Below are 17,371 nucleotides of genomic sequence, written 5' to 3'. Positions count from 1 at the left end.
TTAATTTTATATACTTTTTATCAATAGAATAACATAAATAAGAATTAATTTTAAAGCAATTAATTGTAGAATTAACTCATACATGTATCTAATATATAGTATAAAATTCTTGAAATGAATAATTTTAATTATATAGTATGTATTTATTTAATATAAACTAACAGAGCTTCATGCTATTGTGTGATAACTAACTAACTGCAATCGATTAATTAATTATGAGACATATTAAAAAGGATTTAAATAATTAATTAATTAGTAATCATCACTGTTGATTCTTCTAATGCACATTTTATAGGAGTGATTTTCTTGTTAGATTGCCTGTTTAAACATATTTTGCTAGTTTTAAATTGATTGAAGTAATCAGAGCATACGATTGAGAACTATTACAAAGATAGATAGATAGAAGATTGATTCATTTATTGAAGAATTGATTTATCATTATTTAAAATATTAAAGTGATAAATATTTTTTACTGATATTATTATTTTATTAATATACATATTATTTTTTATTTATAATAATCAAATAGTTTTATTTTGGTTATATGTAAGTATATATCAACGTATGTAATTATAGAATGAAGAATGTACGTATGTATGTATGAATGTAAGATTGATTGATTATCGATAGTAAGAATTATTATTTGCTATTGATGGATAAATAACAGTAATGATGAATTTATGAATCAATTATTATTTTAAAAGAATTCTTGTTAATTTTATTATCATTTTAATTTTATTGGGTTGATTGATTGATGGATATCCTGTTTTTATTTATATGAACAAGAGATAAATTTGAAAAAGTAATACTTTAGAGATTAATTATTAGTTATTTTCAAATAGCCTCTAAAGAAAACTTGTTTAAGATTATTAATGAATGTCATGGTCTATCACTATTATCTGTTACTTTTATTGCTTTATTTGAGTACTGTTTGGTCACTACCAGCTTAATATGTAGGATAAGTATTGTTTTAATATTGAGAAGGAATTGAATAAATATTTGTATTTTATTACTGTATTTATTAGTTTCCTATTTAATTCGCAACTTATCCTTAATTTATTTGCTGCAAGTAAGCGTATTATGCACTTTCTGCTGCAGAAAATTAAACTTATTATTAAAGGTTTCCATAAAATCCATTATTATAATATCCATTGTAATTGTTTATTGGTGCCTATCCATTGACAGGAATATTTGTTTGACTTCCTCCATTAGAGCTTCCATTAGGAAGGGGTTGATTATGAGGAACAATTGGACTATTAGGAGCTCCATTTAAAATTTAAACGTTAGGGAAATTGTGATTATGGTGATGATGATGGTGGCTATTTATTTTTTACGTTTCACTTCTCTCTTAGAATTAATTTCCTTGGCCAACACTACCCATCTTTTATGCAAAAGTAATAACAGTTCTTCCAATTTAAACAGCTTTTTTATCGCTTACTATATCTAAATTTTCATTGATTTTAATCAGAGTACCAAACTTACTATTATTATCGAAAATGGTAAATTTTCCATCTTTATATTTAATCATTGAGTGAGTTCTGCTGACAGAAATATCTGAAATTCTTACTTCGCATTAGTGTCCTCTTCCCTGTTTAAAAAATAAAATAATTTTAAAATAATTTCTTAATAGAAAATACAAACAATTTGATTAATATTTTTTGTAAGCAAATTTAATTTCTTTCAGATAGTTTTTGAGTAAATTGTGCCAAATATTGTTTGATAAAAAATAATTAGCTCCAAAATAGCTATTTTATTTTTGTATAAATGTAATGGACACAATAGAAAATAAAAATCTTTTAAATACTTAATTAAATTAATTACCAATTTTATTTCTTTATCTTCAACATTTGTAGAGAAAATGAAGAGGGTTTTGACAACTTTCTTTTCCTTAGCAATTGATTCTAAAATGATGTAAGGTTTATCGTCTGGTATTTCAACATCAAGTAGATCATTCAATTTATTATGATAATTAACATGTTTAGGGAGAGGTTTTTTACATAGCTCGCAATCACTTTTTTTCCAACTATAAACTATTGTGTTGTCTGCTTTTTTTTGCTTTACTTTTGACTAAATCCAGTTCTTTAAGCATTCAAAATGCACATATTCACAGCTTCCTTTACAATCGCAGGGATTGCAAAAGAAGTTATCAGCAGTTTCTTCTTCACCTAAACAAATTTTACATTATCTTTGTTGAGATTCATTTATCATCTATTCATCTTGAAAATGTATCTATTTATTTTTAAAGAATATTTTTATTTTTACTCTATTCTATACACAATAACAAGTCTATCAAAATATTATTTTTATATAAATGGCTCCAAAAGATAATTAATTGCTTCTTCTAAAAATTTACACCAAACAGATTGTAATCGGAGTAATTACATATAAGCTTAATAATAGATTTAAGATAAATAAGCATATTTTTTTAAATAAAACAGCTTTGTATTTGTTGACATTAGTAGCAATTACCATTTATCATAATTCTAGAACCTCTTATCAATTTAAGTGTTTGAGATTAAATAGACAAATGAAAATTTGCTTTTTTTGAGGATTATTTTTATGTATTAGAGAGCGCATTTATTCATTCTTAACATTATTGTGATTATAATGAGAGGAAAGTTAGAAATAGATCTGTAAATAATTTGTTAGTTTATTTAATCAATCAATAGATCGATTGATTGATCTATTTAAGAAAAAAAAATTTTAAATAATTATCTAGAGATAGACAAGTTAGAGTTAGAGGAAATTTATTGAGAAATGAGTAGTTTATTTATTTATTGATTTAATTATTACTTATTTTTAGATATTCCTGATTTATGCCTACTCGTCTTTATTTCTTACTTGAATGACTTAATATTCAATTCTTCCAAACTTCACTATGTCTCCTATTTTGAGTTCATAGCCTTTTTAAACATTTTTTTCATTTTTCAAACTTCTTACAATCAAGTAAGATTCTTGTTATTGCTAGTTTTCATTAAAAGTACCCAAGCTATCTCTGAATGCGTTGAACTAGAATTAGGAACCTCCTATTATTTTAACGAAAAAAAAATGTTAATTTAGCTGAAAATCCGTTGTTGGCATATGTGCTTCAGTAGATGTTTAAATTATTATTTATGCAAAGTCCTTTCAAGCGATTTAACATGTTGCAAAATTTTTCTATAATTTAATAATAGATCGCTAAATCATTAATGTTCTTCTCTTCAAAATAGGAATACTGTCGCAAATATGTTTAATATTATCTATTTACTCATAACTGCTTCGTTAACGTCTATTGATGCTAGGAACACAGAATTTTTGTTTGTTAAATTTTCTTTGTTATTTTGTTCTATAGGTGAATCTAATAGTTTAAATTCTTCCTTTTCTTTTGAACCATCCGCAGCAGGTTCTTTCTCTGTAAATTTATTAAAAAAATGTTAATACATGCTATTGTAAATATTTTTGAGAATTAGAATTTGCATTTTAAATGTGCCTAATTCTATCTCTTAATGGCACTACTCCTGCACTAATTCTATAATTTAGCTAGTGATGGAGTTTTTTCTTAGAAAAAAAAAAAACTAGCAAGTAGCTTAAAAAGTTACTCAAGCGATAGATTTCACAAGGAGTTTCTATTTTTATGAATTTAAGATCAACACTTTTGCTTTCGTAATCAAAGAGCCCATGAGAGTCCTTATTCCATGTTACTAATTTCACTTCGACACTGTATAATTTGATATAAAATAGTTAATAATGACTTTTCTATCTTAATTGCTACACTTAAATTCAATTTAAAATTTAATCTGCTGCTATTAGTGTAGCAAGAGAAATAATGGCTGAAACTAATCAACTTTTAATAGTATTTAAACAAATTTTAAATATTACTAAGGCTTTAAGTCTTTGCTATTCTGGCCTTACCCAGTAGCCATTCTCTTACTGGGTTGGTTGGTGATTGCTGGCTTCTTTTGTTTATCCCCTAGATTCATTTTTTTAAGTTATTTCGCCCTTTTAGAACTTTTTTTGATTTTTCCTTTCTCTTTATTGAAAAAAGACGCTTTCTTTTTATTTTAAAGTGTTTAATGTTTTTACTTTTTAAATTTTTTTACTCCTTTCATTTTATAGCTCCAATCAATTGAAAGACTTCAGTTTTTCATATTCCTTTAAAAAACATACTAATGACTATTAACCAGCCTTATTATGAAATAGATGTTTGTTTGTTTATTTATTTTTTTCAGCTTAATTCATTTTCAATACTTAACAGAAAATAATCTTTTAGTTTTTTGCTTTTTTCACCGATTTGATTCATTGATTTGATTGATTAATTTATTTGCAATTTCATTTATTCTCTAGCATTAATTAAAACAAGCTAATATAAATAAGTCCATTCATTCATTCATTTATCGATTTCACTCCTCCAAAAATATTATTTCATTTAGAATTTCTGACTGTCATAAATTTTAATATTAGGCTCTTCACAAAATAAGCAAATATTAAAACACATAACATATAAATAAATATGTATTTGTATTTGTTTGTATTCATGTTTATGAATATTTATTTGTTATTTTTTATCTGAAATAAATTCATCAGATATCTTATATTCGGATAATAAAAAGATAGATTCTTCATATCTACGTAATAGTTAAAATAACAATTACTACTTAAATATTTTGATTAAATTACAAAAAAAACGTATAATTGTGAAACAAGTTTTTATTTTATTTTAAAATATTTAATTAAAAGCAGTATTTTTAATTTATTCTTTCAAAATTTTTAAGTTTAATATATTATCAGATTTGAATTATATGTAAAATATATACTTAATACTTTCAAATTTATATATTTCTTTTATATCCTCACTCTGGCATTATAAAATTATCCTTTAATACATTCATTTTTATATTGGAAAGCTGATTGAAAATACTTAAATTTACTGATGATTTAAATTAGTTATTTACCAAATTGAGATATGTTAAAATAAATAAAAATAGATATATAAAACTAAAGGTGAAGTACTTAAAAAATATTCAAAATTTATGTGGAAACACAGAGTGATTGTTAATTTAAAAAAAAATTTGAATATTATCCTATGCATTTCAAAATTTTAATAGTAATGAATAAGTAATTCTAATAATCGCTTTTAGTAATAATTAATTTAATTTAATTTTCATATTTTCTGCTTAATGTATTGCTCAAATTTGAGAAAGGCATAACAGATTAAATACTTTGGTAGCTAAATTAATTTTTAATTTTGCTTACTTGGCTAATCAATAATTCTTTCAAACAAATATTTTTATTTTTCCGCAAATTTTAGGCTTATATTTTTTTCCATTCAAAGAAAGCTATTCAAATAATTTGTTGTTTTAAGAGATCTTTATATTGTTCGTAAATTAATATGTAAGTTATAAAAATACTTGATTAATAAAATACTTAGTGATACAATAAAAAGACACAAGATAATTTATCTTTTTTTAAAATTTATGTAAGAAATAATTATTTATAATAAAATAAATCATTTTGTGTTTTTAATTTTATTTTAAATTGCTAGTGTTTTTTTTTTTTGAAAAGCGCGAATAAAATAATTCAAAAATACCTATTTTATTATAAATATAAAACACAATTTAACTTTCGATTCTTGAATAGTTTGTTTATTTAAAATTTACGAGGCAAATATTAAGTAAAAACATCAAATTAATTTCAATTATTTTGAAATGTTTAATTTTTTGGTGAAATTATAATTTTGTTTTCAAAAATTTCTAATTAAATCTTTGTTTCGTTTAAATATTTGTTGGCCAATTTGGTTAAAAAAATTATTAAATTAAAGCTATTTATGACGAAACGGAAGATTTTTTAAATTGAAAGTTAATAGTAAAAAATTAAATGATTGAGGAGTATATTTCAATTAAAATGATAATAATAAATTCTCAAATTTTAAACTAATATTTCAACTTTCAATTACAAAATATATGATATAATTTCAAGCAAATAAATATTATTTTATTTTATATTTAATATAGATGAAAATTCCACTAAGGGATTTATATTTAGGTCCTAAATATTCTCAATGTATGATTAGAACCAATTTATAGAGTAAAGGCCTAACTAGTGTTTATACTAGTATACCACACAATATTAAAAATAAAAATGAGGAATTTCATCTGTTATTTTAATGAAATAAGTAGTGATTATATAAATCAATCCAAATAAATAAATCAAATAGAATAAACTTATTGCAACTTTAAGTGTATACTTGTTTTGTATGAATTTATGAATATTAAATACATTTTTAATACTCAAATTAATATTTGTAGATAAAAATAAATTTAAACAAATATAAGAGCAATAGAAAAAATATTTTAAAATTAGTAATTAACAAAAAATTTGAATTTTTAATATTAGGATGAATAGACATTTTATGTTAGCTTCTATAATATAAAAATATAAGGTTTGCACCAAAAATAATTAGAATTATGTGAGTTTATTTGATAAAAGCTTTAAAATTTTAGACAACATTATTTTAATAAGTTAGTAATTCTATTTATAAAAACTAAAATAAATTTTAATTGATTTATGTTGGTAAAATAAATTTGTTGTATTATATAATGGAAATATGTTAATTATATGACCAAATTTGAAGTAAGGTGATGCGAAAAAAGTAAATATAAACTATATAAACATTAATGGAATAGATAGATAATTAATTACTTACTTACTTAACTAAATAACTAATTAATAAGTTGTAATATGTTTGTTTCAAAGCTAAACTTTTAAGTAGTTTATTTTCATTTAAACTAATTTAAACAGTTGTGAAAACAAATATCAAAACAAAAATCAACTTTTTATCAATCAGTCACTTTCTTTGCTCTACAAAAGATGATTATATTTATAAATTTCCTGAATAAATAAACTCCAATAGCTAATTTTCAGCTCAATAATTAATTTCAATTACGCTTCACAAGTAAACAAAGCATTAAATTTTCTATCCTTTTTCACTTTATTTGATTTTAATTTATTTTTTTTGGTCATTAAAAAGAATTTTATCTCAATCAATAATATTCAAAAAGTAAATAAATATATATTGCGAGTTTGTTAGTTTGTTTTTGTGAATTTATCATCAAACTCTATAATAAATTTATGTTGAGTGTAATTTATAATTTAGGATTTAATTTGTAAATCAATCTATCAATCAATTAGCAAGAGATTGTTTACGTGTGCGTTCTAAAAAGTTAAATATACTGTAACTATTCTCACTCTGAGAGCGGTTTCTATTTTTATAACCTTAATCCATTTTATTATTGCTGATTGAGAATTCAGACTCAAACTAATCTTCTTCTTCAATTTCTTCAATTTATTCAGCTTACTAAGTAGCAATTGTTGTAGAATTTTATGAATTTGGTTCCTCTTTCACTTAATTTGTATTATTACTCTAAGTTAAATAGGAAGAGGAGTACTTTCCTATCATAAAATTTACAGATTAACTTGGTTTTCTCCTATTTAATTTTTTTAAAAAAATTTTCTAAGTTATTTTTATCCTTATTGTACGCTTTGCATTTCACTCTATCATAAAATATTTAAAATATATTTCAATCATTACACTTCGGGTAGCTTCAAAGAGTCGTCAGTTTTTAAGTCATCCAAATTGATTTCGTTAATTTACTCTTCCAAAGTCATTTTAACTGGTCTTTTGTGTAAAAGTAAGTTAGTTAGTAAGTAATAAATTAAGAATGTTTGTTTTTGATGAGATTTAAATTAATTTTTTTAAATACTTAAAAGCAGGCTTTTGAGGAGGCTTGTCAAAGGTGTTAACGTATTCGTTATAATTCATCGAGCTATAGAATCTTGCTCTTAACTATTGCATATCATCATTTTATTCTTCAATATTCTGATTTTTATCCATCTTCTTTGTATTTGTAAATGTTATAATAATTATTATTTCTTAAAAGTTAATTTTAGTGTTTGGTGATACTAACAATTTATTTATATTTGCAAATTATATATACGTAATAATTAATATATATTCCTCTACTAATCAATTATTAATTTTTATTGATCATTGACCAGCTAATCAATCTATAATATATACTTATTGCTAATTTTCTTTATTTTTTTCCCCCAAATTTAAAAGAAATATGCACATTCATTTAATTCAAACAAACCTTATAAGAACAATATTTATTCAATAAATTCTTAAAAAAATTAAAATAGGGGAAAGGAAAAAAGATAAATCAATAATTTGATTGAAAAATTAATTAAGAAAAAAAAATAAATCAAATAAATAAATAGTAATTATTACAAGTATGGTATACCTTAGATTCATTTTAAACCATTAAGTTTTTAAATCCCGTTTAAATTTAAAATGCATGACTGTAAGCCACATTTAGTTTTTAAAAGTCAAAGTGAATCTAAGAAGCATCATACTTAATGTCAAAAATAATCCGTAACACCTCTTCCCATCATTATAATAATGAATCAATAGATAAATAAATAAAAATATGTAATAGCATAGTTGTATTTTTAAGATAAAAGCATACAGAAGAATGAAAAAATAATTGAAATAGCACACTAACACACTAAAAGTATTCCAAAGAAATATAAAGGAAATAGAATTTATTAGCTTTAAAGACTCTAAAATATTTTTTTTAATTTTAAAGAAAAAGAAAGAAAAAAGTTGAAAAAATAAGAAATAAATTATTAAAATAAATAAAAAATAAAAATAAAATAAAGAAATAATTAAATAAATAAATCAAATAAAATATAAAATTAAATAAATAAATAAAATCAAATAAATTAAAATTCAGATAAAATTAAGTTAATCAAAAGAAGATTATCCTTTGTTTTTATAAATCTAAAAATTAATTAATTTAGTAAATAAATAAATTAATCAATTAGTATTTTTTGAATATTTTGAATTTGAAATTTTCTTATTTTCTTTAGTGAAAGCAAAATTAATATAAATAAAGAAGAAAAAATGAAATAAATATTATACAATACAGTTTTATTTTATTATTTGTCGAATTCTTTTTTTTATTTAATTTTCTGATTGAAAAAATATTTTAAAATTAATTACGAAATTTAGATTGGATGTAACCAAATGACTATTTTTTTTAGCTGAGAAATGTATAAAGGCAATTTAATATTATAAATTTCTATGATGAGAAAATTTTAAAATATTTCAGACTATTCAAATTTTAATTTAAAAAAAAAACTTAACAATTAACTTTCAATGATATCAAAAATATTTTATTTTTTTATATTAATTTTTTGGATTTTAAAATAAAGTCCATCAATCATTTTAAATGGGCTTAAATTTATTATAATGTTAGTAAATTGATATGTTACTTATTTTGTAAACAGTAAATGTAATAGTAATTATAATAATAGGAGTAGGAATCAAGATTAGTAAATTTATTTAAGTTTAGAAAAATAAATTAAATTTAATATTTTTTTAGAATCATAAATTGTTTGTTTATGCTAAATAACCTGTGAATATTATTAATATAAAAAATAAATACTAAATTTGATAAGTTCTATTTGTGTAAAATTCTGTAGTTAAATAACGAGTTTGTTTTTTAGTTAGCTAGTTAGTTTGTTAGTTAGTGAGAAATTGAAATGGGAGAGTCAACTCTCTAAATTAAAAAAAGAGGTGCTGTGAATTTAGATGAAATCTCTTCACTAGAAGCATTTATTTAAAAGATTAAGAATATTACATTTTAGGTTCTTTCTGTGCTGCTTAAAAATGAAGAAGAAGATGTATTAGTAAGAATTTATTTTGCATAAATTATAAATTCATTTGAATTAATTAAAAAAATACAAATGTATATATAAACAAATAGGGCATGTACTTTGCAGTGGCAGTGGACTACTTGTAGATGTTTAGTTTTCCTTTTAACAAGAAGCTCAAACATGTATGGAAAGCCACTACTTTTTTGGATATCATATTCTAAATTTTTGATCTATTTAATATCTAAAACTATATGCCACGCATAAATTTTTATACTTATTTAGCAGGGGTTTATTTATTAGTCTTTGTTATTCTATTAGTTATTTTAGATATATTGTATGTCTCTTATTCCTTTTCGCAAAAGAAGTTTAGTATTACCTGGCCTTTGAAAGTTCTTAACTAAGTTACTTCTTATTTAGTTACTGTATTCTTTTTACCTATTACAGAGACTCTTATTTCTCTCTTGGAATGTGAGGAAGAAAATGGTCATTTGGTTCTAGCTAGTTTTAACGACTAAGTTTGCTGGCAAGGATGGGTACTATTTCATCAAATCATATCTTCTTTATTCAATTTAATTTTTGTTATCATCAGTTCTATTGTAGCACTAACTTTCTTTGAGCCTAGAATGACATCTAAAAACAGAACTGCTAGATAAGTATAAAATTTAATTAATTAATTTATTTCAATAATAGTTTTTATTCAGTAATAATTTACTAAAATAATTATAAATAAATAATATCTAATAGGACTCTATTGGAGAGGTTGTTTTTATTATTACCAAAGTAGCTTGCTAAGTATTATTTAATTTCATTCCTGAGGGAAATGATTGGTTTTTAGCACTTCTAACATTTGTTTTGAGCTGTGCTCTATTTTGGGCTTACAATTTCGAGGAACCCTATTATGATAAAGAGGTATTTTTATATTAATTTATTGATAAATTTGAAATAAAATTTGGTGTAACTCCTATTGATAAAAAATTTTCAATCTAAGGCAAATAAACAACATTTTATTTCATTTGCATTTGACGACAATATTTGATTGATAATAAACCTTATTAATATATTTTTTTTTAAGGTTGGAACTTTCTTTAATATAGTTACTACCTATTATTTATGGACAAACACGATGCTAGTTATTAGCCTTATTTTTTATGAGACGAGCTTTAATGGAGGACTTATTATTTGGATTCTCGGTCTTCCATTTATCATTTTAATCATGCTAACTAAAAGATAGAGTAAAATTAAGACTCTTATTGACAGTCAAATGAAATTTAAAAGTGGTGAATAAGTTCAAAATCATTTAAGGTACGTGCTAACATTGATTCAAAATTAAAAATATGATAAAAATTCTTATATGTTACTGATTGGTTATGTAGAAAAACACAAAGAAACATGCACTGAAGAAGATTGCCCTCTAAAAAGAAAAAAGATGAGAAGAGGCAAACAATTAGATATTGAAATTGAAGAAGTTATTAAAAATTTAATCAGAGTAAATTAATATAATTTTAAACTCAACTAAAGTAAACTTTCAATAGGAATTAGGAAGGCTTTATCAGAATGGTTTAAGAAAATTCCCAACTTGCACTAAACTAAGACTGTCATATGCTTTCTTTTTGTTAGAAAGACTGAAAAAGGTATCACTAAAATTATTACAGTCTTTTATATTTTTATATATAAACAAATAAACATATATACATACAAATAATTAAATAAATAAATGAATAAAAGAAAGAAGATGCTTTAGCTTAGTTCAAGATAAGCTTGACAACAAAGCCTACTTTTGACGAATAATTCATCATTTATAGATATATCGAAATGATTTCATAGAGCTCTGAAGAAGTGGAAGAAGAATCAGATGAAGAGGAAGAAACAGATGTTGTAAAAAAAATAGAATTTGAGTCTCACTTATCATAATTTGAGGAATACATCAAATTAGCTGCATAAAGACACAAGGAGTTTTGGGCTAATTTGAAAGAAGATAACAACATTGCCTTGGGAAGGTTGAATGTTCTTGGTTCTGGTATTAGTCAGTATGTGTTTAAGGCTAAAGACCACTTTACAAGGATGATTAAAATAAACTCTTCATTTCCATAGCCTTTCAAGGTATTTTTAATTATACATAAAATAAAAGGATTGATAAGCAAATTGATATTTTTAAATGTATTAATTAGGTTTATGGATAGTTTTTAATAAAAGTTCTAAACCAGAAAGAGGCAGGATTAGAAATGGTTTAAAAGGGTAGAGAAATAGCTTTAGAATCTGGAAATAAGGGCTAAAAAAAAGAGGATATAGAAAGCTTTAAAAATGAACCTATTCCTTTTATTATAACTTAAAAGAGAAGAGCAGGATAAACTACTATCTAAAATGTTAATTTATTATTTTCTGTATTTTTTTCATACCAAAGGGATGAAATTATTGGCAAAGATCTCAGCTTTATTTTGCCTAATTTGTACGTTCCTTTCCACGAAAGTTTAGTAGACTAATTTCAAGAAAATGTGAACTAATCTAATTTTAGAAGTTAGTATTTGAATAATCCTTAATAAAGGTTTGCTAAAAATAGAAACGGATACATATTTCCTATTATTTACAATATTCGACCATTAAATGAAGATTTTACTAAGTATTGTGCCACCTTCGAAGCAGATTAATCAGCTAAAAATGCTATATTTATTATGATAAATGATAACTTTGAAATTACTGATTTTTCAAGCTCAGCCCTCACAAATTTTGACTTAAATCCATCTATTTTGAAAAATTAAAAACTTTCAATCAAAATCTCTTCAATAGTAATTGAATTAATTAATTAATTAATTAGTTATTTATTTATTTACTCTTTATATTTACTTAAAGAATAAAATTAGATTTTTAAAAATTTTTTATTATTTATTAATTCTAAAATAATTAAGATACCTGATTGGGAATAAGATTAAGATACCTACGTTCTAAAAGGAAAAGAGTTTACCTTTAATCAACAATAATATTTTTGCAATAGCACTAAATTACTCATTCCTATTGAAATCAAAGATGCTTTTGATAATGATGAGTAATTTAGATATGAGCTAATTGGGTTTCAGCTAAAGTTAGATAAACTTGAGAAAAATTTAATATAAGTAGGTCATAAAGAGTCACTTTAAAATTCATCTCTATAAGATGCTAAGCTACCAGCGGTTGTCTTGTAAGGACCTACTACGAGTTTCAGTTAAAAAAATATTCAAATAGGTTCTGCAAGAGAGATAACTTCTTTTTAAAACATATCGATAATGCAGACTTTAAATACCCCTACATACAATTCTAATGCAGCCATAAATACTAGCTATCAAAGTAATAATTAAAATTTAGCAGAAGGCAATAATTAGATAAACAATAGAATTACTAAATTAAAAATTAATAACTCTGCAAATAGCAAAAATTAAACTGACTTAATAGGATAGTTGGGTGTATAATAAAATAGCTCTAGGAGTTTAAACTTAAAGAAAAACCATGGAGAAGAATATGAAATAGAGATTTCACCCATTGTTCTAGTGGAATAAAAAAAAATTATGTCAAATAGTTTATCAGAAAACGAAATAAATTCATAGAACTAAATTCTTGGAGATGGCAACAAAGTAAATAATTTATCAAGATTCATTTTTGATTTTTACAAAACGCCTCTCGAAGATGACTCATTTGGAGATGATTAAAATACAAGCTTGAGTTCTAAATTGTAAGATTAAAAAGATTATGGAAAAGATATCAAAATTAAAAGGCTAATTAACAACTAGGTCGTTAATGTTTACGAAAGTGATTTAAATGACATAGTAAATTTTCATCTTAATTTTATTTTATATTGATTAAATAAAATATTTAATTGAAATAGTAATCTGATGATGATGATGATAACGAAGATAGTGTATTTAATCAAAATAAAGAAGATTACTATTTGTCTAAGAAAGAATATGTAGTATTTAATTAGCCTGATATAGTTCAAATTATAAATAGAGCCTTAAATACGGAATACAGAGTAAATTTCAATAAAAATAAAATTTATTTGTCATTCAAAAAATAGATTTGCATTAATTCAATTAAGTTCTTTCAAATTTCATTTAAAATTAAGTATTTTTCAATTTAAAAACTCTTAATTATTGAAAGTAAAAATCATCAATTTATGATTTTTTTCAAATCAATTAATATATTTATTACACTTTTTTAACATATTTTAATATCTAATAAATATTTTTTAAAAATAAATAGCATAAATCAATTTAACTTTTCGAGTAAATCAGTATCTTATGGTTGCTAATTATTTTAGGAATAAGCATATTTTAATTTGTATATTCACTGCAACAACTGAATGATTATTCTAATTTTATTGATCTTGTTTAAACACTTTCTGATAGAAATACTATAAATACTTACTTAGTTTCAGATGTAATTGATTTGGTTTTACTTTCTTAAAACAAGTACTTGTCAGGCTATTTAACTTTTGAAAGCGTTTAGTAAGATATTAGCTCCATAATATAATAGGCATCTAATTTAACCTCAAGCATGAGATATTAAGAATTCCAGTTTATTGGTGTTGATCATAATTTATACAATATAAACTTTTATTCTGGTAAACTAACCGATCCCGTTGCTGTACAGCAAATTGAACCATAAAATTTCTTCAATTTAGTAAATATTATTTTATTAATTAATCAGAAAACCAAATTTATCTAATTTATAAAATAATTAAAGTTAACTTCACTCTGTGCTATCGTTGCCAATTAGAATCCATAATAAGTAAATCTAAATAATGGGATTGTAAACACTATCATATATAACTACTATAATTTTATTCAAGCATATATGATGAATTAAACCTAACATATAAGCTAGGTAAATTAATTTAAAACTCTTCTCTTCACTTGAATAATTTAAATTTGTTTATTTTATTATTAAAATATAATTTGAATTTTTAGAAAGTTAATTAAAATAATTTTTATAAAAATTTAATTTTTTGAAAAATTATTTTTTAAAGATCAAACAATTATAATAAGATTTATTAAACTTACTTTCTTTATCTAACAAAAAGATTATAAGAAATAAATTAGATTCTATAGATTATAGTCTTATTATTTCAATAGTTATTTTAACAGTACTAAGTACTGCAAGTACTACTAGTCTAATTTTCCTGATGGTATATATAAAAGATGAAAGGGAAAACATTCTGTTTTTGTTCTTGGATATCCCTCTCAAGCATATTAATTACCTTTATAGAAATTGTGATTCTTTTTTGAAAAAATTCACTTCAATTTAAGAAATGATTTAAAAAAGTGAAGTTTAAGGCTACGAGAGCTCTGATGACGAATAAGAAGAAATTAGTAAACCAATTAAAATATTCATTGATAGATCTATTAATTTTTATTTATAAATATTTTTAAAGAAGAAATTTAATGATTTTTGTGTAAATATTAACAGATACTGATTATACTAGATTTAAAGTAACAGACCATGACATTGAATAAGATGAAAAGGAGCAATAAAAAGAAATTATGAAAAAAAGGAGAAAAAATATAGAAAATTATAAAAAAAATAAATTTTAAGGTTAAGAAGTGATGGTGCTCAAGCACCTGTTGATGATAATTTTGTCTCTAGCTTTTGCAATAGTCAATATTTTAACAATGATGAGCACAAAAGAAGTTGTTAATTTCTTATGGGAGTAATACTTCTATGATTTATAAATAGTTTTAAATATTGGAAATGATTTAAATGTTTAAAAAATAATGCTTTTATAATAAAACTATCCAATTGCTAATACGACTGCTTTCAATTACTCAGTTTAAAATTATAAATATATTTTAGGAAGAAATAGTTAAATCGGAGATGTAAAAAAAATAAATTTATTTATTTATTTAATTCTGCTTCTATTTTAATTTTTTTCTATAATTTAGTTTAATTTCAAGATAATGAATGAATAGCTTTAAATAAGAGATCTCTATTTAAACGTATACTATCAAAATGCTTGCTTGTCGCTGGAAGAACAATCATTATAATAATAATGTCAAGCAATGATAGAAGGAAGTATAAAATATGTAAAATTTTTCTTAAATAATTTAAAAAAAAATAATTTTACTTTTAAATTGAATTAACAATCTTAATTTTTTTGAGATAAGACTGGCTATTTATTTATTTTCTTTCCTCTTTTTAAAATTAAATATTTTATTTATTAAATTATTATTGTTATAAAATCTAATAATTAACTTAATTTATCAAATTATTTTCTTATTCCAAAATTGATTTAGCTTTAAATTCATCATAAAATTAGTTTTAATAATTTAGACGAATTGAATAAATTAATTTTTTTTCTTCTATTAAATATTTTTTTATTTTTCAATTAATTTTTGTTAATACAAATTCTATTTTTTACATTGTATTTATAATTTTCCTTTTAAATTTTATATTTAATTTAATTTTTGATCAATTTATTTTTACTTTTCTTAAGATTTAATTTAAAAATTTTATATAGGGAATTGATAATGTGATGTAGTTCTATTTTGCTTTGTTCGAAGCTAATACTTAAGGCTTAATTGACAAAGTCAATCCAGATAATATTTTGTTTAGAAAAGAGATGGTAGAAGGAGGTATTATATCAAAATATTTTATAAAAGAATTTTATCTAATTTTTTTTTCAAACTAAGATGTCTCTTTGTATAAGCATATCTATCCAATAATGAAATAATTTACCACGAAAGAAAATGATATTGTAGATGAAGATATTAGCTCAACGAAAAGACTTTAGACATTAATTTTGATATTGTTTATGTTGTTCTTAATATTTCTATTTATAATATTTTGGCTACCCAATATTAGCTCCATGAATACATAAGTAACTTTTTATTGAATTTTTGATTTCTTCTTAATTATTTAATTCTTATTTTTTATTTTTTTTAAAATGATTTTATAAATTTAATTCTAAATAAAAAATAATTTTCTGATAAAGCCTAAAACAAAAATATAAAATCAATTAAATATTTATCATTAAATATCATTATAATTCATTCTAAAATTTAAAAATAACTCTTAGAAATTAACAATTTAAAAAAAATTTAATTTAATTTATTTATTTATTTATTAAAATAGATAAACAGAACTATAACAATGCTCGATATGATACCACTTAAAGTAATCAAAGAAAATCATAAAATTAGAATGTTTGTTAAAAAGTTGATAGATTAATAGAGAAAAATGTTTAAAAAGTGAAAAAATCTACTTACTTGAAAATAATTTTTTAATTTTGTAAAATATTTCTAACAAAAGACAAAAAAAAATTATTATTTTTAAAGTATTTTTAATAAAAAAATGTATTTTATTTATAATATTTTGTAATAAAATTCTATAAAAATTTTTATCCACTCGTTTTGTTAAAGTATTTCATAGATAAAAATGTAAATTGAATTAAAGAATATTAATAGTAATTAAATAGTGTTAAATCATTGTAATTTCTCAGCTTTTTAATTGTTAAATAAAAAATGTAAACAGAAATGATTGTTTAGGAGTTTTAAGAGGAAATCTTTTTGATAATAAATAAATAAATATTTGTAAGCTTTTAAAAAGTGGGCTACGAAAATTGATTTGTATATCAATCAACATATTATTAGTTAACAACTAAATAATATCAAAATTTAACTAAAACAAACAAAATAATAAATTAATACTTAAG

The 17,371-nt window shown here is 22.1% G+C and overlaps 3 protein-coding genes across 3 annotated transcripts; 1 reads left to right on the top strand and 2 right to left on the bottom strand. All coding sequences in view use genetic code 6, as the record gives it.

The window, feature by feature from the left end:
* Positions 1–52: 52 nt before the first annotated feature.
* Positions 53–4,416, bottom strand: TTHERM_01260780 (zinc finger protein). Its single transcript, XM_001029886.2, has 6 exons — positions 3,859–4,416; positions 3,579–3,697; positions 3,248–3,391; positions 2,794–3,026; positions 1,822–2,229; positions 53–1,588 (listed from the first exon to the last, which is right to left on the bottom strand). The coding sequence occupies exons 1-6, from the start codon at positions 4,086–4,088 to the stop codon at positions 890–892; spliced, it is 1,833 nt and encodes a 610-aa protein (XP_001029886.2). The 5' UTR covers positions 4,089–4,416; the 3' UTR covers positions 53–889.
* A 2,743-nt stretch (positions 4,417–7,159) lies between these two features.
* On the bottom strand, positions 7,160–7,870 carry TTHERM_01260770 (hypothetical protein; the record flags this gene model as incomplete). Its single annotated transcript, XM_001029885.3, has 3 exons — positions 7,160–7,463; positions 7,568–7,654; positions 7,740–7,870. 3 exons carry the CDS (start codon positions 7,868–7,870, stop codon positions 7,160–7,162), a joined length of 522 nt encoding a protein of 173 aa, XP_001029885.3.
* A 1,712-nt stretch (positions 7,871–9,582) lies between these two features.
* On the top strand, positions 9,583–16,911 carry TTHERM_01260750 (PAS domain S-box protein; the record flags this gene model as incomplete). Its single annotated transcript, XM_001029883.2, has 17 exons — positions 9,583–9,729; positions 9,807–10,349; positions 10,441–10,605; positions 10,769–11,182; positions 11,229–11,327; positions 11,422–11,796; positions 11,865–12,479; positions 12,600–13,490; positions 13,550–13,693; positions 13,924–14,343; positions 14,407–14,547; positions 14,744–15,032; positions 15,130–15,536; positions 15,603–15,743; positions 16,178–16,292; positions 16,350–16,537; positions 16,792–16,911. The coding sequence occupies 17 exons, from the start codon at positions 9,583–9,585 to the stop codon at positions 16,909–16,911; spliced, it is 5,214 nt and encodes a 1,737-aa protein (XP_001029883.2).
* Between the last annotated feature and the right edge of the window lie 460 nt (positions 16,912–17,371).

Source organism: Tetrahymena thermophila, assembly GCF_000189635.1.
Source record: "Tetrahymena thermophila SB210 genomic scaffold scf_8254122, whole genome shotgun sequence".
Lineage (NCBI taxonomy): Eukaryota > Ciliophora > Oligohymenophorea > Hymenostomatida > Tetrahymenidae > Tetrahymena > Tetrahymena thermophila.
Note: the sequence above shows the minus strand (reverse complement) of the source record. Positions and strands in the feature narration are given on the sequence as shown.